The 13,307-nt window shown below is 36.4% G+C and overlaps 2 protein-coding genes across 9 annotated transcripts in view; one reads left to right on the forward strand and one right to left on the reverse strand.

Annotated features, from left to right (window-relative positions):
* The first annotated feature begins 2,479 nt into the window (after positions 1 to 2,479).
* LOC114942223 (U3 small nucleolar ribonucleoprotein MPP10) lies at positions 2,480 to 5,587 on the forward strand. Its single transcript, XM_029317547.2, has 4 exons — positions 2,480 to 2,665; positions 2,925 to 4,275; positions 4,499 to 4,607; positions 4,691 to 5,587. The coding sequence occupies exons 1-4, from the start codon at positions 2,592 to 2,594 to the stop codon at positions 5,056 to 5,058; spliced, it is 1,902 nt and encodes a 633-aa protein (XP_029173380.2). The 5' UTR covers positions 2,480 to 2,591; the 3' UTR covers positions 5,059 to 5,587.
* tgo (Aryl hydrocarbon receptor nuclear translocator homolog tgo) overlaps positions 5,306 to 13,307 on the reverse strand; it is a 55,462-nt gene continuing 47,460 nt past the window's right edge. For 2 of the 8 annotated variants that reach the window (XM_029317484.2, XM_029317476.2), the window contains exons 5-13: positions 12,034 to 12,351; positions 10,765 to 10,968; positions 9,513 to 9,698; positions 9,232 to 9,411; positions 8,935 to 9,085; positions 8,684 to 8,838; positions 8,420 to 8,598; positions 8,200 to 8,344; positions 5,306 to 8,111 (exon numbers count right to left, since the gene is read on the reverse strand). In XM_029317484.2, coding sequence (XP_029173317.1) covers positions 7,894 to 8,111; positions 8,200 to 8,344; positions 8,420 to 8,598; positions 8,684 to 8,838; positions 8,935 to 9,085; positions 9,232 to 9,411; positions 9,513 to 9,698; positions 10,765 to 10,968; positions 12,034 to 12,351 — 1,736 coding nt within the window. In that variant the 3' untranslated portion in view covers positions 5,306 to 7,893. The remainder of the gene's footprint in view (positions 8,112 to 8,199; positions 8,345 to 8,419; positions 8,599 to 8,683; positions 8,839 to 8,934; positions 9,086 to 9,231; positions 9,412 to 9,512; positions 9,699 to 10,764; positions 10,969 to 12,033; positions 12,352 to 13,307) is intronic. The other 6 variants (XM_029317478.2, XM_029317477.2, XM_029317482.2 and 3 more) reach the window with 6 other exon arrangements.

Raw genomic sequence — 13,307 nt, forward strand, 5'->3', positions numbered from 1 at the left:
AAAATAAATAAGAAAAACGTCTACCAAATCGATGAATTAGACACGGAAAATTGTAAAACTTTGCGTTGCGCGACTGTTTTTTTTTTTTTTAGATCGCGGTGAATTCCGTTAAAATCGCCACAGCATTTGTTATGGAAAATCGATGTCGACAATCATTTTATGTTTCAGTCAATTATACGACATAAATTTGTTAACAAATACCTATATACGGCAATTGTTATTGTCCAGTGTATTAATAATAATAAACAAATGTAATATGTCCAAATATATTTTCTTTCCATCGAAAAAACATACTGGACAATTGTCAATTTATATAAAAAAACTGAATTTATAAATTTTTTTGAAATTCGTATGTTTAATTAAATAATTATAAAATTTGTACATCGAGTTGTTAATTTGGGTGAATCGTTCAACTAACAATAAATATTATTTTATTAATTGAACGTATAGAAACATTTAAATTAAATTCAACATATTAAATCTAACAAAACATGTATTTGACTTAAATACTTATATATTTTCAATGAAAAAAATAGTAATTTTGTTGAACGATTTATTTAAGTTGACAATTTTTTCTCAATGTAAATTTGATAAATCGTTTCGAATAATTTTTTCGATGAATCTCGATCAAATCATTATACAAAATACACCGAGTTTATATTTTTTATATCGTAATAAATAATATTAATAATGAATGAACGATAAGCCACTATTAAAGAGTATCGTTAAGACTTCAAAATACTCCTCATTAATTGCTTCGTTAATTGTAATTTTTTCCCAGGCAACTCTCCTTTATTCTCTTAGTTGCATTCGCTTTTTATGCATATATTGTATATAGACCGGTACGTTTTTGAGCAAGGAGATAGAATCGCGTGACATTTCGTCAGATCTGTGTCCAATCGATTGGACTTGGATTAGACACGATTATGATTCAGATTCATCACAGATTTTTCTCGTTAATCGAAAGCGTATCGGCTCTTATGGCGTATATCGTGAAACTCAACGATTTCGCAATTTCAGATTCCATGAATGCCGGCGCGAATGACCGAGAGAGTCGGTTTGACCCGGAGAACGATCGATCTCGAGCAAAGTATGCGAGCCGATAACCGCCAGTATAACGCATTTTACAAACAAAACAATGCACGTACCTTCCTCTCTTGTATGCGATTTATCCGAAAAGCAGAGCGGGGCGAGAATTTCTCGATCGGAGCCGGGGGATCACGCAAAGGCACGAATCACCGGAGAAGAAATCCACCAGATAGAAAAAGAAACACGCCACTCTCCCTCTCTCTTCTTTCTCCTTCGTTCTCCCGTAAACACTCGCGCACAATTTCCGAGAGTTCGCTCGAGAATATATTTTTCGCGAAGTATACTCGAGAATGTACATCGAAAGTGCCAAAAGAGAACGACGTCGTCGTCGCGCGTGCACACGCACCTAACTCCTGGACCGTTTCTGGTGGCGAAGAGAAGAGTCTCGCCGCGGCGTTTCTCTCTCGCCGCGTGAACCGGCGTGAACCGAACGTGACGTTAGATCTGCGCCAATGCCCGAGCGCCCGCAGACTCGCTCTCCAGTTCGGCGGCGCTCGGCTCGCTTCGGGCGCCGCCGCCGTCGCGCTTCGCTCCTCACTTCACAGTCCTCGACGTTCCTTCTCCCACTCCGTTTCGCGCGGGACTGCGCGTCACTTCCCTCTCTCTTCCACCGCCGAAACGAGTTTCGCCGTCCCTCTCTTCCTCGCCCGCGAACGAGTTTCCCCACTCCACGTGGCAAACACGTTTCATCGCACACGATTGTTGCGGAGGAGAGATCCTTGGGGGCCCCGAGTGTTTACCGCGCATTTTGGATCCTCTTCGGTTTTCCTTACATTTTTACTTTTTTTTTCCTGGGTACGGATTTAAATATAAAAACGATCGGATTTCAATCTCGAGGAAATCGACTCATAACTGGGATGACAAATCTAAATTTATGCTATACTGAATCGTGAAGTGTGGAGAATGAAGATAGATATCGCTATTTTTGAATTATTTTATCGTTTGATGATCTTCTTGTAGAGGCATAGTTTTAGGAATAATTAGTTTTCTGAGAAAAATTTATCCTCGATATTTCAAATATGATAAAAATAAATCAAAGACATTATAAAGCATGAATATATTTATAGAAATTTGTATGGTATATCTTTTATTATAACTTTTTTAGGAAATATATTATGACTGGAATAAGAGACAATATAACCTAAATAATTTAGAATGGTAAAAAAAAGACAAGTAAATGGGTGAAAAAAATATATACGCATGCATCTAAAAATTAAAATATTTTAAGAGATAGGAAAAATCGAAATGCTTACCTAGATTTATATCAGATGTTTAGACCAGATATTTAAAAAATATATATAATTGATATAACAATTATTTATTTCCGGATCCAACAAACTTTCACTTGATTTACCTACAAATGCAGACGGTATCTTTGACAGCGTAGTTCAAGCATTGTGGCGCTTGCATCGCGCTTATGTTTTATTGTGCACATGGACTGCATATTTATTCACTTTGTAAAATATATTTTTTCACAAATTCATTATAAATGTAATTGAAAAATGGCTAGCATCGATTTTCTCGACAGCGTCGTATCCTCGCTTAACAGTATTCAATCGCTGGAACAAGTGAAGAGGTAAATAAAATATGAAATTTTTATAGTACTTATTTAATCTAACCTGAAAAATGCTAAAATGGAGAGAATATTTTTTTCTTATCATTTATTTAAAAAATTATTGTGAAAAATGTATAATGAAAAAATGAGAAATATTTTTTAATTTTGTTAAAATAATTTTTCCAACAAAAATTTACTAGATTCAATCAAAGTCGCATTCTATTTATGCAAAAATCTAGCCAGGTTTTATAAGAATTTATATAAAATATTAAAATTTCAGTGGGAAAACTAAAGTTGATATAACAGACCTTACAAAACGTGTCTATGATTTTACGAAGGAGCAATCTTCTAGAAATACAAATGCGTTACCAGAATTAGTTACGGAAGGCTTTGATGAAGAACAAATTTGGCAACAATTGGAACTGCAGAATCAAGATGAAATAAAGCATTTCTCTAATAAGATCTCAAAAATTTTAGCTAGTAAGAAAAAATTAGTAATTCCAGTAAGTTCTTTGAAACCTGAACTTGTGGAGATTGAAAATGATAATTTTGAGCAAGAGAACGAAGGCATATCCGATGACAAAGAATCAGAGGATGAAAGCAAAGAAATCAAAAACAATTTAAGAAAAAGAAAACGTGATGAAATGAAGAAGAAAAAATCCTCTATTGTAGATGACAAATTCTTCAAGTTGCAAGAACTGGACGAGTACTTGATTAAAGAAGAGAAAAAAGAAAAACAGGATGAAAATGATACTGAATCTGATGATGAATCGGTAGATCTCTTTAACGACATTTCCGAAGAAGAAAATGAAGATAATACTGAAGGAAAATATATAAAATATGCGGACTTTTTCGACAATCCTGAGAGCGAAAATGAGCAACAATTTAAAGAAAAACATTCAGATTATAACGACATTAATGATTCTGAGGAGGAAAAATCAGAGAGCGAAGATGAAGAAATGGACGCAATGGATGATGAAGAGGATGAAAATGAACAAAATATTAAAAGAGTGAGATTCAATCTTACTAACGACTCAGACGAGACGGATAGTTTAGAAAATAAAACAAATCATAGCAAGGAAATTAACACAAAGGATGAAGAAATGGAAAGATATATGGACCCATCGTCTACTTTAGAAGCTCGTAAGGAGAGATTGTTGATGAGGATTAAAGAGCTAGAAGAGAAATCAATCAGTGAGAAGCCCTGGCAATTCAAGGGAGAAGTGGGTAGTTCAACTCGACCGCAGAATTCTGTACTGGAAGAATTTTTAGAAGTCGATGTAAATACAAAGCCACCTCCTGCGATTACTGAAGAAACTACTCTCAAACTGGAAGACATAATCAAGCAACGGATCAAAGATAAAACTTGGGACGATGTCGAGAAGAAGTTCAAGCCAGTCGAAACTCCGTTGGAATATAAGAAACAGTTAGTATTAGATCAAGAAAAGAGCAAGGAGAGCTTGTCACAAATTTATGAGAAGGCATACCTGCAGCAGAAGCAAGCATTAGATCCCGAGAATAATGAAAAGAAAGAGGAGGTGCCACAGTTGCACAATGAAATTCGACAAACGATGCGTTCTCTAATGTCGAAATTGGATGCGTTATCTAATTATCATTATACTCCCAAATTGGTAAGATTTATTATATTTTGCGTAAAGAAATCAAAACTCTTATAAATATATTGTGCATAAAGTACTTAGAAACAAAATATTTATTATAAAATAGAAATTTCTAAATAGAATATAAATAGAAGTTATGTAATTTATGTATGAATCATTTTCTATTCTGGCCACAAAACATTCTTAATAGTTTTTATGATTATAATATATATTCTGTCCTTTAATTTTTTTTCAGGCTAAACCCGAAATTAAAATTATTAGCAATGTGCCTGCAATTAGAATGGAAGAAGTGGCACCAACCGCAACTAGTGATGCTACTTTATTAGCGCCTGAGGAAATTAAAAGTATATATCATATATTTATATGTATAACATGTCATTGATTTATGATTCGTATTATTTATCGTATCTATAATATTCATTTCTAGCTAAACCACGTGGGGATATTATCGGCAAATCAGAAAGAACGAAAACCGATATGAAACGTGATAGAAGGCGAAAGAAATTGAGGCAACGAACTAAACAGCAAGCAGTAGAAAAGAAAGAGAAACTAAAGGCACTAAAACCAGGAATCTCTAAAAAATATGAAGAGAAAAAGGAAAGAGATGCATTGCTCAAGAAAGTAACTAAAGACAGAAATATTAGAAAATTAGATGAGACGACGCATAAAGTCGCGAAATCCTCAACTGCGTTCTTTACACAGTTGCAAAATCAAGTCAAAAATAAAATTAAAAAGAAAGATAATTCGTCCAAGCGAAAAAATAACATAGATTCAGCGGTAAAGTTAAAATTGTAAATTATACATTTTTAAAAATTTGTTTATACTTAGTAAATATTTAATAAAAAAAACTTTGTAATTTTTTTTTATTATGTTTTAAAGATTTCATACTCTATTTTTATTATTTTGGAAAATCTTATCGTCTCTTGTATTATCATTAATCATAATCGCAAAAGAATATAAAAAGTAAAAATTATTAAAGAACTTACAGCAACATACACTCTTCTCTCTCAATGCATAATGTGTAAGATATGTACACTAAACATATTTTTTATAGTTTTATTGCATGATATATGTATGTATTTCTAACACCTTTCGTTCTTTAAATCATATTAATTATTTTGCGATTTCTTGCGGAGCTATAATATGTGGGTGGATATTGTGCAAAGGAATATATAACAGTGGATAAGGGATTTGTAAAGTAGTCTCTGTGATAGAGACGAATCCATACTTAACATTCACGTATAAACATTGATGCCTGTATTTAGGGAGGCCCAATACGTTAGTTATTGTCAAAAAGTGATGGTACTACTCTCGCCACGATGTATTAGGTGCGCAACTAAGTTCTCGCTGTTTTTTTTATGAAAATGCAACTTTATTGTGAAAAAATGGTTACAAATGAATCATTCAAAGTATTGCCCATCGTTAGCCACAACTTTTTCCCATCTTTCTGGCAGAGCTCGAATACCGTTACGGTAAAAGTATTCGTCTTTTGAGGCTATCCACGAATCAAGCCATTTTTTGATGTCTTCATATGAGCGGAACTGCTGATCAGCCAGACCATGTGCCATCGAACGGAACAAGTAATAATCGGACGGCGCAATATCTGGGGAATATGGCGGGTGGGGTAGGACTTCCCATTTGAGCGTTTCCACGTAAGTTTTAACGGGTTTGGCAACATGAGGCCGAGCGTTGTCATGCAGTAGAATCACTTTTTCGTGCCTCTGCTCGTATTGTGGCCGTTTTTCGCATGCAATCGCTTGGAAATGGCTTGGCGGGTAACTCCTAATGCTGAAGCAAGCTGTTCTTGCGTTTGGCATGGATCCTCATCGAGCAATGCCTCCAATTCAGCGTCTTCGAAGGTTTTTGGCCTTCCTTCACGCGGACGGTCGTCAACATCGAAATCACCGTCTTTGAAGCGACGGAACCAATCACGGCACGTTGTTTCACTTAGAGCAGCAACTCCGTAAACTTTTTGGAGCTCTCGATGCGCTTCAGCCGCCGTTTTCTTCGAATGAAATAAGAAAATAAACACTTCCCGCAAATGACGATTATTTGGTACAAAATCAGACATTTTCACACAACTAAAAGTATATGACGCCAAAACAAAATCATTAACATGTCAAAGCGGTTTGTTTACCATATGTCTAAGCTTGGCTCGTGACGTTTTGGATATGTCAAAATCGACCAGCACTTACTGCTAGAGCCATCTATAGACAAACAGCGGGAACTTAGTTGCGCACCTAATAGGATCATCAAAAAAAATCATGCATATATGTATAATTCATATATTAGTGAAAAATGTTCCCAATTCATCATGATATGCTGTAATTTCGTTTCAATGTGCTCATCAAAATTTGCTAAAACACGTACAAACGCGCTAAGTCACACGTGGTTACTTATAAATGCAATTATTCGTATATGTAACATTATCTATATATTTTTTTTTCATTTAAGAATATCTAAAAACGGTATCTTGCACAGAGAAGCAAAGGTGGATTACACAATTTTTTTGTACATTGTCAATGTCTTGAACGATTTTTTGTCGCGTGTCGGTTTATGATTGCACTGTTTATAATTACAAAGATCTAAATTAAAATAATTAAGCTAACCTTATGAATCTAACGATAAGCTGGTAGGTATTAAAATTACCGTGATTTGTGTATAGATTTGATTGAGAAGTTTTTAAAAATACTTTTTCTTATTGTTTAGAGTACATTTTCGTTATTTTCATTTTTCTTTTTTTTTCGCTAAATATCATCGAATCGCATGATATTCCAATTAAAATTGTCATGTAAATTAAAATTACGTAGCTTGTATAATAAGCACAGATAAGATATTTACATATCTTTAAAACAATTGCAACAAGGCTATAAATATTGATATTTTCAAGCTATTTTATTTGATTAAATAGCTTTCACGGACATAAATGAGAATTTATAGAATTTAATTCTAAATATATTTCATCATTCAAATTCATCAAAATATAATATCGCAATGCCTTAAAAGCGTTAAGTGCGTTGAAAGCACTCTGTATTAATTACTGATATATTTTTATCAGTTTTTCAGCGCATTTTTGATTTCAAATGATATATTCGTGCCGTTTCATATTAATGCCTTGTGCTAAATACCAAACGTGAGTAACACATCTGTGCATATTATAATTCATTTCGAGCCCTAATCAATAATCGCTTGTCATCATGAAGGTACAGTCGCGCTTGATGTCTTAATGGCATTTTCGCTGCGAAATCATGCTCGTCAATTTGAATTTTTCAAACAATCGGAGCGTACGATCGTACCGGTGGCGTCTGATACCCACGATAATGAATCAAACCTTTCGTTTATATACGTATGAATTATATGTAAATAACCCGATAGACTAGGCTGTCCTAATCCCAGTGCGATCGTTTTTTTTGCGTAGTCTATAATATGCGGTGCTAAATTGTTAAATCGCGTTTTTCCTTTCTCCGTAAAAGTTCTTCCGGATGCTGATGTGTGAGTGCGAAATGCGATACCAAATAGGATTAGTGAATCCCCAAAGTGATACCGAAAAGGACCGGTCGGAGAAAGTCCCGAGAAATAATTTCTCTAAAGTAGAAGCTGCTTCTCAAAGGCGTGTCGCCTTTCTCGTTGCTACTCGAAGTTGGTATTGAACATGTTCAGCTCTTCGAAGCCGGACGAGCCGCCCTGATCCTGTAACATCTGCAGCATGTCAGACAGTTCTTGCGGCTGTGTACCAGGTCCGGCCTGTCCAGGATGCGGTGGTTGCGCTTGCGCGGCCACCTGAGCGCCAGTTTGTCCGTCCGGCTGCGGCGTCTGATGCTGTTGATTTTGCCAACCCCACATACCTGCTGATGAATATAAGGACATTTAGTATCTATTCGATTTTACGAATGAAAAATTTGGAGAATAGTTACAGAACTCGTCTCGAACTCTTACCAGGATTATTAGGCACTGTTGTGACTGCATGATATTGCTGCGTAGCCGGTGTCCTAGCGCCGCTACTGAGCTGCGTATATGTTGGCCCGCTCGGTGACCTCGATGGACTTAATTGACTGTACTGATAGCCTTCTGTCACAGGTTGCTGTTGGAGAACGTAGCAGAATTTTTAGACGTCTGTAACTTCTTTAGGAAATAAAGAAAAAACAGAATTAAATACCTGTCTACCAATCGCCCACGCTTGCGGAGTTGGCGATGTATTAGTCGGTTTCTGAATCCTACTTAGAACCGACGAGGACGCGCTTTGCTGTCCGGGTGATCCATAAGCTATTGGCGATTGTGTCGTCTCATAGCTTTGATAAACATTCTGCGTGCTGGACGGCCTCGGTTGTTGTGGGCCTGTAAAATTGTACGTATTCGACATGTTTGATTTGTGTGATAAATCGTTAATATAATAGAAAACAATTAACTTATATAATCTTACTGGCTGTAGCTACAGTTGCTGGATGCTGCATCATATGATGCGCGGAATACAGCGAATCTCTAGCAGGATGTCTCTGCAGGGAATAATCTAGACCAGGTTGTCCATATGCAGGTACAGCTTCGCTCTCCGTTGGACCGTCGTTACTTGGAAATGATCTGATTATATATTTTCCATATGAATCAAAAGATATATATAAGATATTGTTGAAATCATAATTTCAAATGTAATAATTTTTAGAGTTGCATTCTTACTTTGCAAGCGTGTTTGTACAAACGATATATTCGACGTCCTCGTTGAATGGATTTAAAAACGCAAATGCCGATGTCCTTAACCACACCCAGTCGCGATTCTTGGCTCGAAATCTGTACATGACAGTTACGACTTGCCCCTTCAGCTTCAACACTAGAAAATACAAGTCACGACGTGTTAATAATAATCTTATTACATCTATTACATCTTATTATATCTAATAAACTTATTTAATAATAAATATTAAATAAGTAAATTCGTGAATTGATTTAAAAAAAAAAAAACGTAAGAGACACTACCTTTTCCATAAAACACACTACCTTGTTCAAAACTTTCTCGCATGTGTGTCATATCTTCTGGATGAAAGAATTCGTAGCAGGGATGACCTAAGAGTTCTGATGGAGTGTAACCCAAAATTCCACCGACTCTTTGGTCCACGAAGGTAAATTTACCTTCCGCAGAGTGACGTGATATAAATTCTATTGAAGAAAAAAATATACGTTATAATCAGTTTTTTTCTCACACGGTGTTAAATGGAAAATGGATAATAAAAACAGATACTTACTTAAAAGGTGCTTACCGTTATTGCTATTAGAACCTGCTAAGTCGCTACTATTTGGTGTGCTAGTGACCTGTAATCGCCCAATGGCGACAAGGCAGCAATGCGTGGTGGCATTCTCGTCCGTGACTACACCGTCTGGACCAGTCTGAACACCTCCTCTGTCACCTAGACCCACACCTGGTACACATGGGGGAACAAAATCACCTACAGCGTAAAATCATGTATCAGTCCATGATTTCCCGTTGATCGGCAAAAATGTCTTACATACTAATTCGTTTACTATATACATTAGTACATTAAGATGTAATAATATATTGATATAATATATAGATATTAATTCATGACGAAATTTTTAAAATCCAATCTAAAATTTTCTGGGTACAACTTTAGTGATTTTTCATTCATTCGTTCATTGTGCATGCGCATTTGCTTTTATTTCTAAATATTAATATATACGTAAAATTGAGATAAAGTATAATTTAAAATTTGAAAATTGCGAAAATCTGCATCTCTGTCATATTATAGATACGTGCGAAAAGCGTCACTGTATTTTTTAACGTAATCGATAAGACTGAATTAACCAGCTGTTGTTACAAAGCTATCGATAAAATAGAAGGAATTGCGCACGTGGTCATGAATATTAAACAAATACGTTAACAACCGGTAACTGCCGTGAGTCTCTATGGACGACTCTCCATTCAGGTTAAACGAATATTTTGAAAACAAGTATTTCAGTCTAAAAAAATGTACATGTAGTTAGCAAAAACGTATCATTTTTTAAAATTAGTAAATTAGTTTTATTATTATTTAAATAAACCATCAAAAATGGCAAAGTAAAAAAAGAAATAACTTGAGAAAACAATTCTTTCGAACATATCTATAATAATAAACGAAATCAACAGAATAATAATCGTGACTCTATGATTTGATGAAAACAAATGTGAAGTAGAACTAAATGTAAAATAAAATATAGATAAATATATACAGAAAAACGCAGAGGCGGCAGGATTCAGGCGCGATAACTCCAGGCGATTCTTAATTTACAGCACACACGTAGCATACAACGTTCCCGCCGTGTTCCAGGAACGGTTCGTTCGTATTCCTCGCGAGCGCGACGTCTCGTCCGCTTTAAAATAGAAAGCCGAGATCCGCTGTATGTCGTCCCCGAGAGGGAGAGAGAAAGAAATAGAGAGACCGGTAACGGTGGCACATCGTACGATCCAGTGCGCGATTCTCTCTCGAGACATTGAAACCCTGCGCCCGAACTCACCGGTGGGTGGCCAATTCTTGATGTAACCGGTGCAATGCACCACCGCGTAATTTTGACCGTCCCGCGCCGGCGGACCCAGGGAGTTCCTCTGCTTCATACGGTGCAGCCCGTGCGCTGCAGCCATGTCGCCCGTCGTCTGCAGGTTGCCGACCTTCATGCGGCAAATGAAACCTCTTCTCGAACCCATGCATAGCCGCATCGAAGCTGCAGAAATGAGAAAAATTCCATCAATCGTATTTCTACAAGTACGAGTATTTTATTATGTAATCTTGGACGGTTTTATTATGGTGTTTAAGAACACAAATGACTCTGATGTATTATATTTGCATATAAAATTCGAGCTAACATAGAAAGGACCTCGCACCAAATACATAGAACTGGCTTTCGATGGAATTGGTTGTTTCTTTTCATATGTTGTAGCTTATGTCATGTTGAACAAACGATGTAATAGCCTCAAAGCTAAATATTGGATAGTTACTGAGTTACAGCCAGTCAAGTAACTCGTAGAATGTCTCATATTTGACTCTCTGTAAATCAGTAATTATCTATTATTTAGCTTTAAGCCTATTGCATTTTTTGTTCAACAGATTATAAGCTAGAACATATGAGAACATCAGCTGATCTTACCAAGATTCAATTTTACATGATAAGTACGAGGTTTTTGAACCTATATAAAATCCTAGATGAAATTGAATCTGCTAATTTTCTTACACGTAACTTATGACTTGCTGAATAAAAAAATTTAATAGGTTCAAAGCTAAATAATAGATGGTTTCTGATTTATAGCCAGTTAAATACGAAAAATTAGGACTTTGCGAGTTGTCCGACTGGTTGTAACTCAGTAACTATCAAATTATTTAGCTTTGAGGCTATTATATTTTTGTTCAGTAAATCACAAGCTACAATATATGAGAAAACTAGTACGAGAATTTTTGAACCTATATAAATCCTAGATGAAATTGAATTCCAGTCAAATCATCTGATTTTCTCACATGTTGTAACTTATGATTTGCCGAACAAAAAATGTAATAGGTTTTAAGCCAAATAGATAGTTCCTGATTTACAGCCAATCAAACATGAAAAATTAGGAGTTGTTTGACTAGAGTTGTAACTCAGTAACTATCAAACTCTTTAGCTTTGAGGCTATTACATCTTTTGTTCGCAGTAAAACAACGTGAAACAGAAACAAAAACAGCCAAGTCCAAAATCCTATGTAGGTATTTGGTGCGAAATCCTTGCATAGAACTGAATGACTGTTTGTTGAATTACACTGGCCCTCCTTTTTCACCGTTCCTGTTTTGAGATCTAGTACTCGGCCGCCGTGTTGCGGTTCCGCCGCGCTGAGCTGCTCCCGCACCTTCTCGGTGTCGTCCGGATGAACCTGCGTATAGAGGCTGGTGCCGTACCAATCGCTCTGGGTGTAGTTCAACACGGGCGCGACCGAGTCGGACACGTAGATGATCCTGCCTGTGTCGCAGCTCACGACGAAGAGGAAACCATCGGCCGCTTCGAGGATCAAATGCTTCAGCTCTTGATCCGTGAGAAAGGAAGGCTTGTAGGCGTTGTCGGTAGCGGTATTTCCGGTCCCTGCGAACACGTTTCATTTCCCTCTGTTCATCAGTGTTCATCGAAACGTGAAAAACGAGACATGAGGATTTATAGGGAATAATCCGGATATATTTTTATTCGGATCCGGGGATTTATCAATAAGCCTTATATAGATGGATTCATTACGAGTGCTATAACGTGTCTCGAATTTATCGATTTTCTTTGATTAATGTATTGTGTTCTCGTGTCAGTAAGAGATTTTTATATATACAAAAAATAAAATATATATATATATATATATATATATATATACATATATAATAAAATTATTTTTATATAGAGGAAAGCATATTAGGAAAATAAATAAATGATAATAAAACTTAAGGCGCAGATTAAACTGATAAAAGAAATATCGATTGAAGTTTTTTCAAGAAGAAAGAAATTCAGCGTAAAATTGATCAAAGAAAGAGTTACTCCTGAAGCGTGATGCAAATCTTGAAATGCACTCCGGCGAATTCCTAAGCAAATCGTGTCCTATCGAATATTGAAATCGAATAACGCCTCTCGATAACACAGCTAGTCGTCTCTTTCGAAGTCGACCTCCGGAGAGACGCGAGGTCCGAACGCCATAGTGTGGTACCAAAAATGAGGACGAGGCACCTCGCCAACGGAGGTAACTATCGAAGTGCAAGATCGGAATTGCAAAGTGGACGGCGGATCCCGAGAGAGAGAGAGAGAGAGAGAGAGAAAGAGAGAGGCTGAAAGGAGAAGAAGAGAGAGAGAGAGACCGCTGCGATGCGATCTTTACCTCGATATACGGAGAAATTCCGGGAAGAGATACTTTAACGACTTCCAAACAAGATCTATGGAAGACCCCTGGTGACCTTCGTTACCATTATTTTCCACGTGGTGTATGTCTGTCGTTGGGATACGTTATTGCCGTCGTCATATAGGAAAACCCGATGGTTATCGGATGATATTAATTTTTTACGCGG

This window comes from Nylanderia fulva, unplaced genomic scaffold (genome assembly GCF_048542155.1).
Source record: "Nylanderia fulva isolate GAGA-0341 unplaced genomic scaffold, ASM4854215v1 Scaffold47, whole genome shotgun sequence".
Lineage (NCBI taxonomy): Eukaryota > Metazoa > Arthropoda > Insecta > Hymenoptera > Formicidae > Nylanderia > Nylanderia fulva.